The sequence below is a fragment of the Sinohyriopsis cumingii genome, chromosome 3, assembly GCF_028554795.1.
Source record: "Sinohyriopsis cumingii isolate HCF-2022 chromosome 3, ASM2855479v2, whole genome shotgun sequence".
NCBI lineage: Eukaryota > Metazoa > Mollusca > Bivalvia > Unionida > Unionidae > Sinohyriopsis > Sinohyriopsis cumingii.
This window is the reverse complement of record NC_142963.1, coordinates 123607717-123629088: the sequence shown is the minus strand read 5'-3', so window position 1 is coordinate 123629088 and position 21372 is coordinate 123607717. Positions and strand designations below refer to the sequence as shown.

Genomic DNA, 21372 nt, shown 5'->3' with positions numbered 1-21372 from the left:
ATTCCAGCTTGTTACTGTCGCAGATGTACGGTGAAGTTTTTAACCTTTGAACTATGCACATTGGAGAGAATGTTGGCATAACTCTGTTACTTTCATGTGCTGTGGCTGAAATTTCTTTGGATATTGTGCTTGTGGAAAATGTACATGATCTAAGCACACAGCTAACTAAAAATGACTGCTCCCTTATGCTCAAAATATCAGCCAGACTTAGTCTAAATTACACTATCTTTAGCAGTTCTTATATAGGTAAGAGGAATTTGCCAGACTAGACAATACCAGCTTCTGAATGTGTAATGAATGTACTAAAGCACTTTTGAAAAAGATAATTTTTGCATTCTTTGGTAAAATATATCTTTTATTGTTATTACAGCTCGTGATGTGGTAGTAGGTTTGGTGAATAGTAAAGTCAGCAGTGCATTGGAATTTGACTGGCTAGCACAGCTTCGTTATAACTGGGAGAATGATGTTCTTGTGCGCATGATAACTACAGAAATCAGATATGGGTATGAGTATCTTGGTAACACACCACGTCTTGTCATCACACCTTTGACGGACAGGTGTTACAGGTAAGAAAATCAATAATGGGAATTTTGGTAAAATGTTAATTTTTTTAAATATTTTTTTTAAAATCCAGTGCCTGGGGATACCAAAGTTTCTTGCAAGTTTGATTTTGAGTCCCTTGGTTGAGTTCAAAGATGGCCCATGATAAAGTTTAAAGATGGTCATTACGGTAGAGGTGTGTGTATGTGTGTGTGTGCTTGCATGCATGCATGCATGCATGTGTGTGAATTTAACAGTTTTAAAAAAAAATTCATTCATATTGCTACGATGTCTGCAGTATGGCAGTTTATAGTGATATCTAACACTGGGGCACCATGCCACAGACATGTAGCATGATGTCGCACCCAGTCACATTATCCTGAAAGTCTTTGGTATGACTCAGCTGGGGTTTGAACCCATGACCTCCTGCATCCGAGGCAGACACTCTAACCCCTGGACAACCGGGGCAATGTCATTATGTGGTGGAAATACTGTATTTACTGCATGTTTTTGGACAGTTTTCAGACACCATATTTTTGGGCGGAAAATAATATTTAAAAACCTTGTAATTTTTGGATGTTTCTCAACTATAATTTTTTCTAGAACTTATGTTTTTCAACACAATCTAAGAAGATTTGCTGCATCATTTTCCATTAGAAATGTCAGTGTGTTTGTTGCATTAATTTAACAGAGACAGAGTTCATTTCATTTGGTCCACAATAATGGTTAACAATGTCCTGCTTTTGCTTTAATGTATAATGTTCTTAGTGACCACAGTACCAGGTGGATCACTCTTAGGTTCAAGATAATCAGACTCATCATCGAGAGCAGCTTTTTTCATGGGCAGTTCTTTTTATTGTTTATCCTCAGAGTCCTTACTTTGATGTTGCTTCTGTGGACAGCCTACTGGCCTCTTTTGAGATGATTTCGGCAAGGGACAGTCACTCGACCAACTATGCTATGCCTTTTCACTTGTTGCATAATACACGATAAACTTATCCAACAAAATTATTATCATTACTGACAGTATTAGGTTTCATGATGACAGCCATATGGTATATAAACTTGATTAAATTTTTATAGTGATTGGTATCCTATTTATACTTTATCATGTAATATTTTCAGAGGTGGGCAGTTATCAAACTGTATTGGATTATTATTTATCATTGTTTATTTTTTTACTAGCTTCATTCATTTAACGAAAATATGGTCATTTGTCAGTTTAGACATCATTGCACATGAAACCACTTCAGGCAGGTGTGACATTTATGGCTTTCATTAAAAACCATTTACTCTGCTTTTTCTCATTAAACAATACTCAGAGAGTTGGTATGGTTTAGTAAATTCATTGGCATCATGCAGCAAAACAAACCCATTATCCATTGGGTGTTTTGTACCATGGATTAGGCATAGTTATTGTTCCACATCTAATAAACTCTTGTAGATGATAAAGATTGATTGTGGGTACAAAATTTTCAGTACATTGAATGCACTTTTGGGAAACCAGGTGGCTGCCTTTTATTTCCAACCTCACCTGTCAAAGAATTCCAACAAGTTACATATTTTACAATTATAACCTAGTCACCTTGAAATCTTTAACATGCATTAAATCAATCTTTGACTAGCCGATGGTTTTGAATCAGCAAGTTCTGCTATTTTGGAGCTTCCCATGGCTAGGTTAAGATTGAGAAAGCAAAGAATTTTCTTATAGAAAGAGCCACAACAAATAGATCACCTTTATTTAAGAATATCAACATAATAATCATGCTGACTCGTAAATTGCTACTTGCCTGTTATTTACCCTTTCTAGCCTTTTGTATAACACAAACCCCTATGGAACCTCCCACTCTTGTTGCTTTAAGACTTTCCAGCATGTGTGTGACCATACGAATCTCATAGCATACATTGAATCTACAATACAAGTAATTTCATTGAAAATATGTACACACAGATTTAAGATATTCAATAATTTTGTCACAGGTCATATAGGTCTGAATTCAGTGGAAAAATATAGCACAATCACGTAATGAATGATAAAGCACATTTACTTTTCAGTACATACCAAGTCAGTAAAAGTTAGTTTGCATTTTATGCCGCCATTGGTAGCATTTTTAAGCATAAACATTTTCTGCAAAAAGGAAACTTTCACAGCACAGTAGACATGTTCCTGTCATGTTGGAAAATGAAACAATCCAACAGATTCCATAGCTTTTTTTAAAGTTTGGTACTGACTTCCTCTGAAGAAAGGTTCTTTGTTTTTATTAAGATTGTAGTCAGCTTTTTTTTAATGCAGGGTGCATGCGTTATTGAAGTCACCGCTACAGGACAGTTTTGGAGAACCAAACAAATGCCCGTTTCTTATTGTGGCAGCAACATCAAATAATTATACTGCATGATTGAGACTGATTTTATTTTTCATTTGCTTAGTATGTTTTCATAACAATCAGTGCTTCAGAGGTAATCTGTTTTCTTTGAAATCTCAGCAAATTATTTTATCTGGGTACATTTAAAAAAAAGAAATTGGCTTGCCTTTGGCTGATTGTAGTTACTGTTTCTCCTTTTCTATTGAATAGACCAACAAGTAAGATCTTGTTTTGGGGTTGGTTTTTTTGTTTGTTTTTTTACATTTGTGGTAGTGGAGTGATGCTGCATTCAATGCATGCATCAGAAATTAAAACAAAGATCAACGGATGATAGAGATACAGGTGTTCTGGTCTGATGACAGGGATTATTACAGAAAATGTGAGTGTGCTGAAGGATTTAATTCTGAGTGAAAAGAAGAGGAATTTTACATATCATCCACACACAAATGTCAGTCTATGTAAATGTGTTAATTACTAGCAAGCTGCCGAAAGTCCAATGACAGAGAGATTATGAGATAATGCCTCGTCCAGTTGATCTCCGCTACCAGAAGTGTCAACAACAAAAAAAGTGGATATCTCACAACATACAGTACACATGCTAGATGTCAATATAAGCAGATTATGATATAGCAATGCACTGTTAAGATGGTTTGTCAGTATTTGTTTATGTAACAATAGATACATTTCAGTGCATTTTATATCAAGTTTGCAGCTTCCTTTCATGGGGCCTCTGAATTTCTCAACTCCAAACCAATGGTTGTATATACAAGTTTAATAAAACAGCCATCAATGTCGGCAATTTAAAAAAAATCACCAGATGGTATATTTTGTTGTCAATAAGGGAAAAAAAATCTCAATATTTTACATTGGTGAAGCCCAGCATGATCCCTGAATAAACTTTTTACACATTGTTTTTGTACTTTTAAGAAGAAAAATCTTTTCTCATGTACGAGAAAAATACATTAAAAAAATTTATGAAGCCACGCTACGATCATCTTGTATTATTCATATGTTATCTTTTCCCCAAAATGATAATTTACGTTTTTTAAATACTTTTAAGAAAGATTTTTTTTGTGTTTGAGAAAAAACATGGATATAAAATTTCAGGAGACACACCATGACCATGTTATATCTGAATTTGTATTTTAATGGAGCGTGCTATAGTGGGGTCACACTGTACATGTATTTCAACTCTTGATACCAAAATGTTTCTGTCATTAATTTGTTCAGAATTCAGTTTACAAAATCATTTTGCTTAGTTTGTTTGCATATCTTATTTACACAGAAATAGAGCTTGCATGCGTTCGTAAGTTGTAACGTAAATTTTAATGATAACTGGTTAGCAGAGGGTTAAACAGTGGATTGAGAGATTACTAATATGGCAGTTCTTTTGGAAAATACACATGTATTACGGTGTTTTCTGGTGGATGGACATGTGTCAAATAGACAAAAATAGGCAAGTGATGCCTTTTTTCATTCTTTATCCTAACTTTAACCTCGTTATGGGGGGGGGGCTGCAAATTTATCTTCTCCTGTTTGTTTCTGACACCATATTAAGGAATTTAATATGTCTTTGGGTGACAAGAATAATAATTATTTGTGCCATCTGAAGACATGCTGAAAATGTGGTAAGAAAACTTTGAAAAACCACAGAATTAGACAACCATTTATGGGTTCAGTTGCCAATGTTTATGAGTGAACCCTGGATCACAGAACTCAAAAGCAAGCATGTTGTCCATTTCCATTATGTATGTTCCATATGTCTGAACCACAACTTTTCTTAATCTTTACTGCTAAACTCTATAGAACTTGGCAGTTGCTCATGGAAATAGTTCAAAATCAAGATCAATTATTTATCTGAAGAGAATTTATCTTCTTTTAAGACATTATCTATTTGCAATTTATTTCTTGGTCATAAATCACTCTTTGAAAGTTTCCTTTTTAATTTAATGTTACGTATTTTATTGAGATGAAAATAAATTGATTGGGTCAAATATTCAAAGTATAACTGTCTAATGTTACACCCATTACTATTGTCTGTTGCTGATGCAAGTTTACTATGGAACGTTTGGACCAGGAAGTCAGAAGAGAAATGTTTCATTAAAATTAGAATGCTTATATGAAGGGAAATGCTGTGTATAATTATAGCCACGAAAAACAACATTTACACCATTCTTTTACGTCTTTGATTGAATGTTTTTATTGCTATCCAGGACACTGATGGGAGCCCTGAAACTTAACCTGGGTGGAGCCCCAGAGGGACCTGCAGGAACAGGAAAAACTGAGACCTGCAAAGATCTGGCAAAGGCTGTTGCCAAACAGGTTCATTGACATCTTTTTGTAATTTTGAACATAGGCAAGACTGTTATCATTTTATGACAGCCCTTTTGTTGTCATTTTTCCTACAAGTCAGCATAAAGTTGATGCTTTTCTCTGACACAGTTACAAGTACAATCATCAAACTGAATATTAAGTGGATTGATTTTGAAGACCAATGTTCAAAGCCCTTAAAAAGTAAGTCAAAGTGACCTACTTTTCTTGCTTTGATGACTATGTTTTGGTTTTGGATCAAGTAGGATCAATCATATGAGAGAATGCTCTTCTGCAGATTTCTTATTATGCATATTATTCATAGGAAATTGCTTTTAAACCTCTCTAGAAGTGAGAAAAATCAATATTTCTGTTGCATATGTTCATCTCCCCACCCCCTTTACAATCTCATTCTTGAAGTGTCCATTTTGTTGATTGTATTTGTATCACCACTTCTAAATCTTGTTGTTCCACTCTGTATGTATTCATATTTCTCTTTCAAGTATGTTCCCCAGTCACAATAACATATAAGCTTCGCCACCTCTCAACTCTCACAGTTTCAAAAAGTTGAAAATTTTGTCTTTCATGTCTGTATACTACATAGACAAAAGAACAAAATTGTAGCCATTGCATGCAGTGCCCTTGAGTTCTTCTTACCCCATCCCCACTTCTTCATCCCCAATAGTCTGTGCCACAAGGGAAAGTTATTTGGAGACAGAGGGACAACTCAGCAACATTATGCTCTTGTGCAATAAGGCTTCAGATGGCAACAGACTTTAAAGTCTCCTATGTCATTTAGTATGAACCAGATGCCCCAGTTTGTATGGAAACCATTATGTCCAGTTGAGACACACCAATTACCTCACTTCACATTGGCATGTGGCAACTGGAGCCCAGAGAAACAGAGTCATTCATGTAAACTTTTAGAAATGAAGGCTATAGTGAGCATGTTTCATTCTTGGCAAGAGAATCTTTGAAGGAAAATAACCAGTTTCATCTTCAGAGAATAATAGATGGTTATCAAATCTTTCTCCTCCATCAACACTTAGAGAGGGAGCAGCTTTGTCAGTTCTGGTCCCTGCTCTTATACTTTATTTATAACATTGGAGAAGGGCTGTGGATCCCAAAACTTTTTTCTCCCCATTAAGGCTATACCTCTCAAGCTCTGGTAATATACTCAGTATATTCAAATTATTATATGCTCATTTTTTTGCCGTTAACTTTACATTGTCAGAATTGTTCAGTATTTTACGATATTGCACACCTTCATATTGCATTCACATGCATAAAGGAACTACTTTCTATTGTAAACAAACAATGGATGCAGATGTCATCACTTTTGATTTGTAAACCAATCATGTACACTCGCGTAGTAGGTGCTTTTCATTTTGGTAGATTAAATTTGTTTCTGAATCAAGTAAAGCAGATGTTGCGTGGACTGCCTCATACCAGCTGCCTTGGCACATTCCACGTCAACTTTTTTGATACAATGTTTTGTATTTAGGCTAGCTATGCAGTAGAAGGGGTCCTTACAAATAACATACAAGTGACAAGGCATAAACTGTCTTCTTAAGCTGGTAATAAGAATGTCAAAAAATTATGCTTACAGTTTTACATCCTGAATTTCCTCAAAATCTGCTTTCTTAGTTCTGTAAATCTGAATTATATGAGCCATGTCATAGGTTCTCAATCTTGATTACACTTTCGAAATTGTACTGTAATTTCGAATATAAGTGCAATTATATCCTCCTTACTGTACTCAAAATGAAATAAGCATTAAATTCCATAGTGTCTTTTTGATAATTGCAGTTGAAAGACTTCATATTTTTCCCACATTATGATTTCAAACATTCAGTGACAGAAACAGAAACACATCTGCAAATGTCAACATGCTTCTCCCTTGCTTCTTCAATCCGATATATTTCATGTGGAATTTTCACATATAAATCCAGTCCATAATCATTTCGTAGAATAAAAAAAATTTAAAAAATCTATTCATTCCAGATCAAATGGGAAAGTTGCAATGCGCATTCACTCACATTGTGACTCCAAATTTCAGTTTTAACTAGAATTGCCATTCTCTTTCGAAAGTTATGTCGAGCGTGCGACTAAGTTCAAATGTATCATGTTCGGGGTTATGTGTGCAGTAATGTTGTTGTTGTGTAATGATGAATCTGCGCTTGTGTTTGAAATATTGCATACATTCAGTTACTTTGTTTCTTGTAGTGTATTTTGTTAATATAATTAAGCATTAAGTAGAATAAGAAAATGAGCATATAATAAAAAGGTTACTGCATTTGTATGGGAAAATATGAACTCGTTTTGTTGGATGGATATACTGCACTCCCAAGGTCGTGCATTATTTACATCCGAAAAACTCGTTCATATTTTTCCATACAAATGCAGTAACCTATAATTATCACATGATTAGATATCCCCAATGAGGATTTAGGCTCATGAGATTAGAGCAGTCTTTGTGAGTCTCACTTTACAGTGCATTGTTTTGATCTGAGATATAACAAAAGCCTGGCATGCACAGTCAACTTTCATTTTCTTTATTTTGAGGTTTAGCATCACAGGGACAAGAATTGGGTCTGGTTGGTCCAGTGACTGGACAAGATGACCACCAGACCTTTTTGTGTTCAGCAGAACCTTCACACTGGTCTTGTCTGCCACTTTTCCTGAATTTTTCAGGGTTTTGTTGCTCATTACTTATGAGTCATTCTTTTCTCCTTATCTGAGTGTCGGGGCCCTGAGTGGCCAAGTGGTCTAAAGTGCTCTCTGTTACGGATCACTGCCATCTCACCTCTGTCTGTGTGGGTTCGAGTCTAGGATTCGGCCAATGTGGGTATGTGAGAAGGCTTGCCAGTAGCTTCTCGTGGGTCGGTGGTTCTTCCCGGGGTTTTCCCGGGTTCATCCTTCACCATTAATACTGGCCACCATGCATAGCCTATCGTGTGCTGAAAAATGGCATTAAACCCCACAACAACAACAAATTTATCTGAGTGTCATGATAATTGGTTATGTAACCATCTGTTGTTCTGCTGTCATGTGAGGACAGTGGTCTTTCCTTATAGGGAATTCAGTCTCCATTTGAAGGAGGACAGTGATAGAGGTAGCATGCTTGTGCATCTTTCATCATTTGCTGGATTATAGAGGTATTCAGGCATTCCTCACAATAATGGGATTGGGTAAGTATTCTTGAATAAACATTATTTGTACAAAAATTTGCTTTTTACTTTTTTTGTCATTTATTGGTCTGTACATGTAGATTTTTCTTGTGGTCTTTTCTTTATTCAATACATCTCATTTCTGTCAGAGAGTTCGCTGTTTTCTAGTCTGTCTAGTTTTGAGATGTCGATGAGCAATAACTGTTTATTAAAGACAATTAAACAGCCAAAGCAGATTTAAAAGCAGAACTTGTATTTTCTGTTGAACACATTTTAAGGATGGATAAATCTAAGCTTTTGACAAGGCATATTTAGCAGTACATTTACCTTATATACTTGCTTATAAGATGGATTCAAAGTGCAAACAACACAGAACATGCACTAGCAGATCAGGGTCTAAGATGTTTGTTCCACTGATTAGTCTTAACAAACTGCTTAGACCCAGATCATCTGACATAATCGCAGGTCTGGGTCTGTTCAGTTTGCAGTTGGAACCGACTTACAGGTGCGTATATACAGTATTCTTAATAAGGCAGATTAAAATATTAGTCAGATTCACTTTTTAGCTATCAACTTTAAGAAAAGTTGCAATTTGAAGGGCAATATGTGAATATATTTTACTGTGAAATAGTCATGAGATCCATGCATTGTTGACTTTTAAAAATAAATTTCAAATCATTTTTTACAGTGTGTGGTGTTCAACTGTTCTGATGGTCTGGACTACAAAGCTATGGGAAAATTCTTCAAAGGTCTGGCACAGGCTGGTGCCTGGGCTTGTTTTGATGAGTTTAATCGTATTGAGTTGGAAGTGCTGTCTGTGGTGGCCCAGCAGATTGCCAGCATACAACGAGCTGTGGCTGCTGGCCTTAAACGCTTCATCTTTGAGGGTACTGAGTTAGCCTTGAACCCGACCTGCACTCTCTTCATCACCATGAATCCAGGTTATGCCGGCAGGCAGGAGCTGCCAGACAACTTGAAGGTAAAATATTTACCTTTTAACTGCTTGGAGGGAAACCAGTTACTGCTCAGCCATAATAGTTGATTTGTTCCTTTTTTAGGACAAGTGATTTTTGTTTCACCAGATAATATGGAACATATGAACAGACAAGTCATTAGATCAGAGTAAAAATATTTTTTTTCATCAAAAGAGGTCACAATGTTTTTCAACCTCTCTCCAAAACTCAAACCTACTACCTCAAAGTAGGTGCCACAACTGATGTTCACATGCAAAGATAATTATATATATTGAGCATTGTTTTGAAGAAAAATTTATGAAACTTTCTGAATAATTTAAAAAAGTGTTTGAGCATTTTCTTGCAAAAGATTTAAATTATTTAACCAGTTTGACATATTTCATTTGAGATGAGGACGGAGGCAAGATTTTCTTCATAACACAACACACTGATGTTCTATGGTGTGTCAACAGTAAAAAGTTGCTTTAAATATTGCACTTACATGATCATGATAGTGTAATGTTGCACATATGTCTTTAGTAATGTCATGATATTTCACAGGTGTTTTATATCGTTTGTGTCATTTGCAGGTGCTGTTCAGAACTGTGGCCATGATGGTGCCAGACTATGGTATGATTGGAGAGATCAGCTTATACTCCATGGGGTTCGTGGATGCCAGAAGGTAACAACATCTGTATTTTTTTCTTCATGAGAATATACTGTACTCATTACAAACAATGTAGACTGAAATCTATCATCACATAATGTGCTGAAATATGAATACATTTTGGTCAGTACTGTTCTTCCAACCAGTGAATAGAGCATTATGCCAGAACAGATCTGGCTCTAAATTTGTTTACATCTTGGTGTATATGGTAGCCATTTTCTGCTTATTACTTTGTTAGCTTTCAGTCAGTTCCATTGTTAAGTATACAGAACTTGCAATATTAGAAAATTATGACTTGTGATTGACTGAAACTGATGAGAAATGTCACTGTTTTGGATATGGATCATCAAGAAATTATTTTATTGTATACAGTAAGTGCCAAAGGATATGTTACTTTATCTACTCAAAAATGTTTTATTGTTTTTATGTTACTCAAAGGAAACTTTTAATTTTTCCAGTTTACAAGAAAAGCAATTATTTATTATAAAGTTATCAGTCTTTGGGCTTAGTATCTGTAGACTTTCCTTTGCATAAAAAAATTTATTTCAAAATCTTCTTGTTTTAAATCAACTGGTCATAAAGCCAAACTCATTTTACAGTCCTTTATCTGTTGTGGATTGTCCATTGTTCATTGTGTTCTGTGCATTGTCCATTCACAGTGGCTGTTTACAACTTCTTATAAAAAAAGCACTTGACCAATTTGCATATGAATTTACAGAGATCATTCTGGCATTAGGGCCTTGCAGATTTGTTCCCTGGAGGCTGATCTTTCATCTAATATGGATGCTATTAATAAAATTTTTAAAAATTTTAAAACAGCAACTACTCAAAAATCAATGATCAAACTTTGACCAAATTAGACATCATGGCATAAACATAAACTTTAAATCATTTTTCAAAAACTGCTCAATATAATTTTACTGAATTATACAGGAATGCATCCTTACATAAATGACTTTTAATTTTGAACAAGTGATGCCGATCCTCAGTAAGATATCGTCACTAATAATAAAATAGAAACACTTTTAAATAACAACTTTGAAAAGACTGCGTATCAGAATTTGACAGAAAGCATCCTGGCATAGAGGGTTATACATTTTTAGTTCACCTGGCCATAAAACCATGGGAGCTGCTGGTATGGCCCTGCATTCACTGTGCATTATTTGTCATGTGCTGTGCTTGTTACCACTCTAGAAGCCATATTTGTGATCAGATTTTGATCATACTTGTTATATGTATATGGGTTTTTTAAAATCAGAATCTTAGAGTATTTGAGTGAAGAGTGAGATTGGTAATTTTAATTAGGTGATCTTGCATCTGACTGACTAGTTTTCTTACCACTCTTGAAGCCATATTTTTAATCTGTTGGTTTTATTATCATCAGCACCTTGGATGACTTAAGTTATCATCTTTCGAAGGAATTTTATATGAGGATGTAGTAAAATAGGTAAATTCAACATTATGTCAAATTTGGGAGGTAGTCTACATAACGTGTTTTCACACTACTACATAAGCCTACTTAATGAAATGGCTAGCTATCGTGTAATGTTTGCCAGGTGAACAATACCAAGGCCACTTGGGTCTTTTGTTTACAAATGATGCCAGTCTGCCTTAAGATGTGGCTACCATTACTAAAAACAGAAGAACCTTTAAATGACTTCTCATCAAAGATTGCATTAAAGAATTTGATCAAATTTCAGAGAAAGCATTCTGGCATAAGAGCTTTTGGTTTTGTACCAATGAAGCCAGTCTGCAAATAAATATAGTTAAATTCTGCAAATAAATATAGTTAAAAATGCCTGGACTCCATTTAAACAGAGATGCTGAACTCTACCAGCTGTAGAGTATGTATTTGGTAAATCCAATAAAGTTCTCTATCTTTCTGATAAATGGTGCTACTAGAGAGCTCTGGGTCAGATTTTATGATTTTTAGTATCTGATAATGAACACAGTTTATGCTGTGGTCAAATAGGTTTAAGTGTTTAGACACTGGGGAATCCTTTTGCTTCTGGATATCTCTAAAGTTTTCTCCTATTCTCACCTGGAATTCCCTTCTAGCTTTATCTATGAATTGTTTGTAACTGAGTAAGTAGATAATATTTTCCATGGTACAAGGTCCTCTTCACTTTGATTTATATTTGAGGTTAGCAGATGTACTCCTAAATATTTTGGATTTATTCATTTTCATGCAGCAACTGCAATTAACAATCTCTCAGTCCAGTATTTTGTTTGCAAATATTTTATCCATCTATGGGTAAAAGTAAGTTGGTTGGTTTCTCTGAGGGCTCAAAAAGGATATTGTTCCACGAGCTGACAAATTTGGTGCAATTTGTAAATCTCGGGCACATGTTAATTTCTAGTTCTTGAGCTAATTTTTTCTCTTTGGCCACTATCTTAAAGATAATCACTTTTTGTGATTTTACAAATTTGGAAGGGGCCCTGAGTGGCCGAGTGGTCTAAAGCACTCTCCATTATGGATCACTGCCATCTCACCTCTGTCTGCGTGGGTTCGAGTCTAGGATTCAGCCAATGTGGATATGTGAGAAAGCTTGCCAGTAGCTTCTCGTGGGTCGGTGGTTCTTCCTGGGGTTTTCCCGGGTTCTTCCTCCTCCATTAATACTGGCCGCCATGCATAGCCTATCGTGTGCTGAAAAACCCCACAACAACAAATTTGGAAAGTAGTTTCCTGGCTTCTGTTTATAGAGAGATCCAATGGATTGGTAGCAAGAAATGCTTGTCTTCTTGGTGTTCTGTAACCGGCTTTTCCAGTTTTCTCTTTTTGGTCATGATCAGTGACTTTATTCATGGAAATGCTGGATAGAAGTACTGATCCACTCTCAGTGGATGTGGTGGGATCTACATGATTGGATTCCTGTTGAGGGTCTCATTCACCTGCATTTGAATAGTTATTTTAGTAAGATGATGACTGATGGCATATGGAGGCATTTCCTCCTATCTGTGGGGAACACCCCTGGTCCCTGACTGGTTTTGTTATCTTTGTAACTCATCATAGTTTGATTCATTTGATCAACTTATCACTGTGTCTTGTTGGTGAGGGTTATATAACCCTAGCTGCCGGTAGAGCTGCAATTTTGGTCATGTGATAGATATTCCAATTGTCAGGTGAGTTACAAAGATAACGAAACCATTCAGGGACCAGGGGTGACTAGAACACCCCAGCAGATGGGAGTGAATGCCTCTACAGCCCATTAGTCATCATTTTCCTGCAATCAAATATAGTCATTTTATTTTTTTTAAAGTCATTTAGTGACTTCTTAAAAACCACTCAGCAGAATTTGGTTAAATTTGAGAGAAAGCATCATGGAATAAAGACCTTTCAGGTTTGTACAGATATTGCACATTTGTCATCATTTATGACCACTATTAATAAAATTTTAAAAAATTTCAAAGGATTTCTTCTCAGAAACTGCTAGACAGAATTTGACCAAATTTGAAAGAAAACATTCTGACAAAAAGGGTAAAGGGTTTTCAGATTTGTACCAATGATGCAGATTTGCCTTTAAATATTGCCATCTTTTAACTAAAAATATTTTTTAAAAATCTTTAAATGACTCTTTCACAAAGCATACCCAAAATAATTTTGAACAAACTGACAGAAAGCATCCTGGCATGAATGGCTTTAAAGTTTGTACAAATGGGTCAGATCTGCCGTGAAATATGACCACTTATACTACAAAGTAGAAAAACATTTATACAACTTTTACTGAAAAAAGATGCTTTACTGAATTTGACCAACTTTGACAGAAAGCAACCAGGCATGAAGCCTTTTGATAGTTGGCAAACAATGCTTATGAGCATCAAATATGGATAAAATCATAAAAAACAGAGAACCTTTGAAACATTTTTATTTGATATCATTTAAAATCAACAGCATTGTAAGAAATCTAAGCAGAAAGCATCCTTCTGACCCAGACTTCTTGGCCAATTGCTCTTGCATTTGACTGTTAAGCAGATGACAGGTGAGCAACCTCAATACCATCGGGCCTCTTGTTAAAGAATTTATTCTCAGTTTTGTTTGACTTCTCTTTCTGAACTGAGAACTGTATTGAGAATGATAATTTAAATAAGTACATATTGTTTTCCCATGGTTGACACATATTTTAAGCTCCACATAGAACAATTCTTATTTATCCACTTTTTCTTATGTTAGTCAATTTTTCATTCCTTATAATTTTTATTGTATGGTGTTATTGACTAAATGTTGTAATAATTTGTATTTTAGCTTATCAGGTAAGATTGTAGCCACATATCGTCTGTGCTCAGAACAGTTGTCCTCACAGCATCACTATGACTATGGTATGCGGGCTGTGAAGTCAGTGCTGACAGCTGCAGGGAATCTGAAGTTGAAATTCCAGCAGGAGGAAGAACCAGTGTTACTATTGAAAGCCATAATGGATGTCAACCTCCCCAAATTCTTAGCTCAGGTAATATATTACATGTATACAGTTTAGATACTAGTTAATAGCCCAGGTTAATTTCTTAAGACATTTCTCTATCCAGCCACAGTCAGTCATTGTTACACTTGTATGCTTCTTGCTCTTTTCTATGATAACCATTTTTTTTTCCTGACAGTTACAGAAATGGCTTAGCAATGTTTCGTTCTTCTGTTTCTGGATGGTCTGCCTGTTAGCAGACTGCAGACAGGTGAGAACCATCAGGAAATCTCAAAAAGATTATTGTTGAACAAAGCCACATTTAATAACTTTCTTTCATGAAAATGGGGAGTACTTCTCTTGTGGTACCAATGTACAATACAGTTATACTTGTATCCTATGACTTGGAACTCACAATTAAAGATATATTGACAAAATGCTTATGTGTTATGTTTTAGAGAAAAAGATTTGTGTGAATATTTTTACTTATTGATGTTTTATGTACAAAGACCAGTGGTAATTAGAGTTTGTATCATTATTTGATCCCCCTCCCAAGAAAACTCTTTAAAACTATTCATTATTTAAATAACACACAATACATAGGTTCAAAATAAACTTTATTGTAAATATAAATAATCTTTGGCATAATTGGATCAAATCCTGACTCAGCACACTGCACCAGCCAAGCTCGGAATTTTTTCAGTAGGAGTACCTCAGGAAGAGAGACTATGGGGAGTTTGTAGGGTTGTGCAGAGTGTCCGACACCTGTATCTGGAGCCACAAGGGGCTGATATGAGGTATGTAGGGACACTGATAACCAAAACTCGATAAGTCTGATTCTTAGGATTGCTATGATAACAAACATCAGCCAATACTCCATACATGCACCATAGGAAGCGGGTATGAAGTATATGGGCATAATAGTTGAGTAAATTTAAGTACTGACACAAATTGGGGGTCAGAAGCAAAGTTGTGAATGCATGAAACTTGGCAATGACCGTTCAAGTATAGAAATTATATTGAGAAATAATGATTATTCTTTAGTACAAATTATTGTCTCTCAATATTGGTGTTTGATTTAGTTCAAATAATTACTTTCATCTTTAGAATGGGGAAAAAGGAGGTATTCAGGGATTGATTAACTAGTGAGAACAGTGTGCAAATAATAGAAATATCTAGAGAAAATACTGTTCAAAACAACCAAAATGAACGTACAGTCAAAATCAATGCATAAATTAATACACCTGAAGGATTTGTGAGTTCAGAAACATCTGCTAAGCATTAGTTGACATTTTGTATATTTGCTAATTTTCAGGATGTGCCACTCTTTGAGGGTATCATCTCTGATCTGTTCCCTGGAGTCGCATGTCCCAAGCCAGATTACGGAGTCTTCATGGAAGCCATGAAAGACAATATTGCCAAGAAACACCTGCAGCCTGTCCCATGGTTCCTGGACAAGATTATCCAAGTACTGTACATTATTCAGTGTATGGGAGCATGTATTTTCATGAATTTAATGAGTCAAGTTTTAAATGTAATTTTTGTTGTAATAATTGATGCAAAGATTGTGCAATCTTGTAAAATCACACAATTTTTAATTTGAATGCAGTATCATACATGTCTACTACTTGGAAGGGACTCAGTTACCGGATATTTCACTTTGAATGCCAAGTTACTGATTTGTATATCAGATGTTAAATTTATTCTATCATCTGGAAATATGTATAGGGTTTAATGGCACATCAGCACAATCATGGCTATATTGTGCTGAGTACAGGTATCCAGAAAATGCATAGAAGACATATAATGGTAAAAGAAGGTAACAATCACAAAATAAAGAGTCATTTTGTTAATTCAAAGACCTTTTCAGCTGGAACAAGATCATGGGACACATCCCAGGGATAGACAATTGCATATATTAGTCCACTTTTAAGAAACATGGGAGGGCACATTGGGCCTGTTCTACATCCTTGTGCACTTAAGGGTTTTGGGGGTTGGACACCAGAAATTAATGATATAGCTCAGTCCTGTTAATCGATTGAAGATTAATTAAACTGTTTTATTGAAACAAAAGCATAAATGGAAATCAGGGCTCTAGGGTATAACACTACCACATATACTTGCTTGTCAGTCAAATCCAAATGCTCTGGCTGATTTGGGTCTGTGCAGTTTGTTGGGAGTAATGAGTGGAACAAACAACATAGAAAATAATCTGCCACCACATTAGGTGATGGCTGATCAGGATATGTTTTGTTTGCAGTTGGACTTGACTTATAAGCAAGTATATAAGGTGTTTTACTTTATTGATTGAAAAGTTCTTGAGTTCTTTTTTTTGGGAAAGTTATTACTGAGAGTGTTTTTTCTTGGCTTGCCTTAGTTGTTACCTTACTCCAGTGTGATGTCAGTAAAAGTCATCATTTTCTTTGGGATGTCCAGTAGTGGATTTAGCCCAGAAATCTTAAAACTCTTCGGTTTGAGCTCTAGATTTTGAGATTTTATTTTCACCAATCATAATTGATGTTACTTTTGAAAATTTCTTTCAGATTGGCTGATTGGGAAAACTCAGTTTTAAAAATTCATGCTCAGAGTTTTTTTAATCTCCATACCAAATTTGTTTTTGGGGATTATGTCAAATACAAAAATAAACAGAGCAGAACCTAATTATTCCAATCTATTACTATTCAGGTACAATTTTCCCTCTTTATAACACTGTCTATCAGAGTTAAAAAAAATGACTCTTATTATGAGCATTGGTGCCATATACTGAGGTATTTTCTATCAAGGCTTTGCTATAATAGTGATTAAAAACACATATTGTATTTCATCACATATAAATAACTTTGAAATTGGCTCTCATTTGTGAAAAGTAAACATAAAGTGAGACAAATTAATTTGCAGCTATAAAATGTTTTGCCACTTTTATTGTTCTGCTGGAAAAAGATCTTTTGAGTTTCTTAATGACTACAGATTATGTAACAAGAGATTGATCCTTTATTTTAAGGACTTTACTCTTCTAAGCTTTTTGTTTTCTTTTATATATTTAAAAAAATACTTTGGTATATTTTATACAAGAGAAAATATTTACTTTTGTTTTGAAGGGTATACCTTCCAGAAGATTGTAGCAGTTTTAGACCTTTTTATTTTTATGACACCTTAAGTTCCTTGCATTTTATCCTCAAGGACTTTATGTTTATTTGGAAGGGTTTATTTTCAAATTTATTTTGCTGGAAATTTTCCTTTTCCTTTTTAAAACTAAAATTTGTATTGACACGATAGACAGAATTGTGCTGTTGGTCTGTTTAACCCTGTATATTCTACACTCAGTTTATTAATATTAAGCTATCCAGTACTATACCCTTGTAATAAAAGGAGTGTTGGTATATTGAGTTGCTTTGTCATGAGGGGGCTACTCTATTACAGTTTATACACCTTAATGAGTGTCAATAATTTAGCAGAAACCAGTTAGAGCCAGGTCCAGTCATCTAAAATTTATGTTCATCAAATGAATTTTGGAAAGGCATATGTGCTCCCCCCCCCAATGGTCAGTAAAATGAGGACAGTATGGAAGTTTCTTGAGATACATTTGTATATTCACAGATGGTTTTGGTCATTGATTGAATATAAATACAAAATTAAGGCCTTAGGGACTCTATAGCAGTCCAGATAATCTATAGGTCCATTTCTTTCTTGAGTACTGTTAAGTTAAATTAGTCTGATAAAATGCTCAAAGGTTTTGACTGAAATCTTTTCAGTTTTAATCGGCCATGGCTCAAATTGAAGTCTGAGTTGTTATTTTTAAATTATTTATGATTCACATAGTTTATTGTTTGATATTATGAAGTATATTTCCCAAGATTACAACTAATTGTTTAATGTGTTTGTCCCAGTTGTATGAATGTTAAGAGTTGAGGCAGCAGAATTTTCAGTGCTAATCCAGTTTTGAAGAATAAGTCCAGTTGATAATAAACCCATTCTCTAATTTGGCACATTGCGGCAAGTTTTCTTTTGAATAGTCTTTTGCTTATGATTAACTGACCACCGCATTTGAAAAGAATTTATAGGAGGGGCCACATGGAAAATGGTAGAGCTTTCTGAGAAAGAAGCCTAGCTTAAATAGAAATGACTAAATTGTTATATTTCTTCTTGTAGGTTTATGAGATGATCTTGGTGCGCCATGGTCTCATGATAGTAGGTGAACCTCTTGGTGGGAAAACCCAGTCCTACCAAATCTTAGCTGCAGGTCTTGGAGATTTATGTATTGCCAATCTCTATCCAGAGTTTAAGACCCAGTACCGCATCATCAACCCAAAAGCCATCACCATGGGTCAGCTGTATGGTTGCTTTGACCCTGTCTCTCACGAATGGACTGATGGTGAGCAGTTCAATACACGCATAGCTTCTGTTTGCAAATACATTAAAATTTGTTTGCTTGGTCAATTCATCATCTCCCAAGCTTTTGTTGGGTAGGTAAGAAACCTTCAGTATACAAATTGCCACCTAGAAATTATCAGTCACAGTTATGTGCTTGAATTGATATTTAATCAGTACTATGGGAATTGCAATAACTACAAAACCAATTTTGGAGGATATAAGTTTTTCTGCTTCTGACTGTTTTATAATGTTTAAAATTAATTTTAGAGTTTGTGCCCATATAGAAATGAACTGGTTTGTTTTATATGCATGCTTACAGGGGACATATCAGTTTAAATGGCTGCAGTTTCAGAGTATTCTGAAAATATTAATCCTTTTTTCTCAATAAATAGTTTCTCAGTTACTCTTATTGCAAGTAGCTTTCTTGGCAACTAATTTTTCTATCTGGGCAACTGATTTTCCTTTCTGGGCAGCTAATTTTCCTCTTACATCCAGAAGTCCTATATTTACACTGCTTGCATAAATATGAGTAACACCATAATACAATCCATTTGCAGTGGTTTAAAGGCAAATATTGATGAAATAAGTATTCTACTTAGATAACCTGACCCCAAAGCTGTCTTCCTTCAGGAGATCTTTTTAAACAGGAAAATAATATTGTTAATCTAACAAATGTCAAGAAATTCCCACATGGGCCTCTCCTTGCAGTTTGTTATCGTTACATATTTGAAACAGAAATTTTTTCATGCTGTCATTAAATCCAGTACACATATACATAATGCCTCTTTCATGCCTCTTTCATTTAATGATAGCTGACCATTTTGCTTGAGTTTTTCCTAAAATTATATAAAAAAGATTCATCAGTAATATTTCTTTCATAGGTGTTCTTGCTAACACATTCAGAGAATATGCCAGCAACCCTAATGAGGATAGAAAATGGATCCTGTTTGATGGGCCAGTAGATGCAGTTTGGATTGAAAACATGAACACAGTACTGGATGACAATAAAAAGGTGATAACTACCGTTCTCTTTGAGGATGGGTTTTACAAGCATGTTTAATTTAGAAAATTAGTATTGAAGAGATAGGACCTATACAATATATTTTCTTCCCATACAGATCCAGTATTGACTAAAATAATAACTTGAAGAGACATAGTGAAAAGAGGCTCTTTTCTCTGGTGTTTTTTGTGAGATCAAAAAAGTAACTGTGTAATTTCCTAAGATGGATGACTTCTTGAGAGTATTTTTAACATTACATAATACTTTTATGTGTTAATGGTCTCTGTTTTCTTAATTTTCAGCTGTGTTTAATGAGTGGTGAGATCATCCAGATGAGCAATAAGATGAATCTGATATTTGAACCAGCCGATTTGGAGCAGGCATCACCTGCTACTGTTAGTCGCTGTGGTATGATCTACCTGGAACCCCATCAGATGGGCTGGCGGCCTATGAAGACATCATTCATGCAACATGACTTACCAAAAGGACTGTCCAGTGAAGAACTGGAACTGGTCAATGATCTGTTTGAATGGTTGATTGACCCAAGTCTGTACTTTATCCGTAAGAACTGCAAGACATTCCTGAATACATCAGAGATGCATCTGGTACAGTCGCTAATGAAGCTGTACCTGTGCCTGATGGATGAAATCTTCCAGAGCATGGAACAGAAGGAGAAGTCAGATGTGGCTGAAGATTCTACCAAGGAGGGCTTGTCTAATCAACAGGTATGTGAATCTCAGTTTCAACAGATTATTAAATAAGGCTGTGCTGATGAAAAAACTGATTCAAAACAATTTTTATAATGAAAATAGTTTCAGATAATTATTAATATGAAACAGACAGTCAAAATATGGTGTAAGTGCAGGTTGCTGTGTTATTAGATTTTAATTTACTACTTTTCATTCCGGTTATGGACACTTCCTTTTAAGCTGGTTAAGTTAGCTATATGTATTCTCCCTCATACAGCAGACTGTGTAAGGGGGTTCTCAAGGCAGAACAATGTTTATTCACAAGTAAGGAACAGATTAAGTTAAAAAACAATCAACAGATTATTGTTTGTATAACTAGAGGTGACATCTTTTGAGGATTTTGATTTTATTAGAGCCCTAACCAAATTAAGCAGGAAGAAAGAGAGTTATTTAAATGTTAGATAAATATTGAACTATGACCGTTTCCTCCTCCCTTTGTCTACTTCCCATCACTTTTTGGAGAATGAGGGAGATCCTTTCTTTAGTGAAAATTCTGGCAACATCTCTACAACTATGTCATATTGTTTTCTAGGTCACCATGTGGCTACAGGGTTTATTTATCTTCTCCCTGATCTGGTCAGTTGGAGCCACCCTTGCTGGAGACAGCCGCAAGAAGTTTGACCAGTTCTTCAGGAATGTCCTTAGTGGGACTGATCCTGACCACCCGAAACCAAAGAGTATCAAGGTAACAAAATAAAGTCAGCAAATGCATTGATCTGTATAAAATGTACATCAAACAGCATAAACCCAGATCTGCCATTGCCATATATCATAATCATGGAGCAAAGTATAATCTTAATACAACCATAACAACTTGAATAACTCCAGCATCAGTCACTTGAAAGCTGTTCGTAA

General features: G+C 35.2%; 1 protein-coding gene across 1 annotated transcript in view; it reads left to right on the top strand.

Annotated features, from left to right (window-relative positions):
• Nucleotides 1-21372, top strand: part of LOC149803762 (dynein axonemal heavy chain 3-like) — a 311163-nt gene that overhangs the window by 89495 nt on the left and 200296 nt on the right. Inside the window, exons 27-36 of the mRNA XM_089953988.1 lie at nucleotides 371-566; nucleotides 5117-5225; nucleotides 9072-9362; nucleotides 9927-10018; nucleotides 14247-14448; nucleotides 15713-15865; nucleotides 18547-18769; nucleotides 19650-19780; nucleotides 20071-20493; nucleotides 21050-21202. Of these exons, the coding sequence (XP_089810114.1) occupies nucleotides 371-566; nucleotides 5117-5225; nucleotides 9072-9362; nucleotides 9927-10018; nucleotides 14247-14448; nucleotides 15713-15865; nucleotides 18547-18769; nucleotides 19650-19780; nucleotides 20071-20493; nucleotides 21050-21202 (1973 nt within the window). The remainder of the gene's footprint in view (nucleotides 1-370; nucleotides 567-5116; nucleotides 5226-9071; nucleotides 9363-9926; nucleotides 10019-14246; nucleotides 14449-15712; nucleotides 15866-18546; nucleotides 18770-19649; nucleotides 19781-20070; nucleotides 20494-21049; nucleotides 21203-21372) is intronic.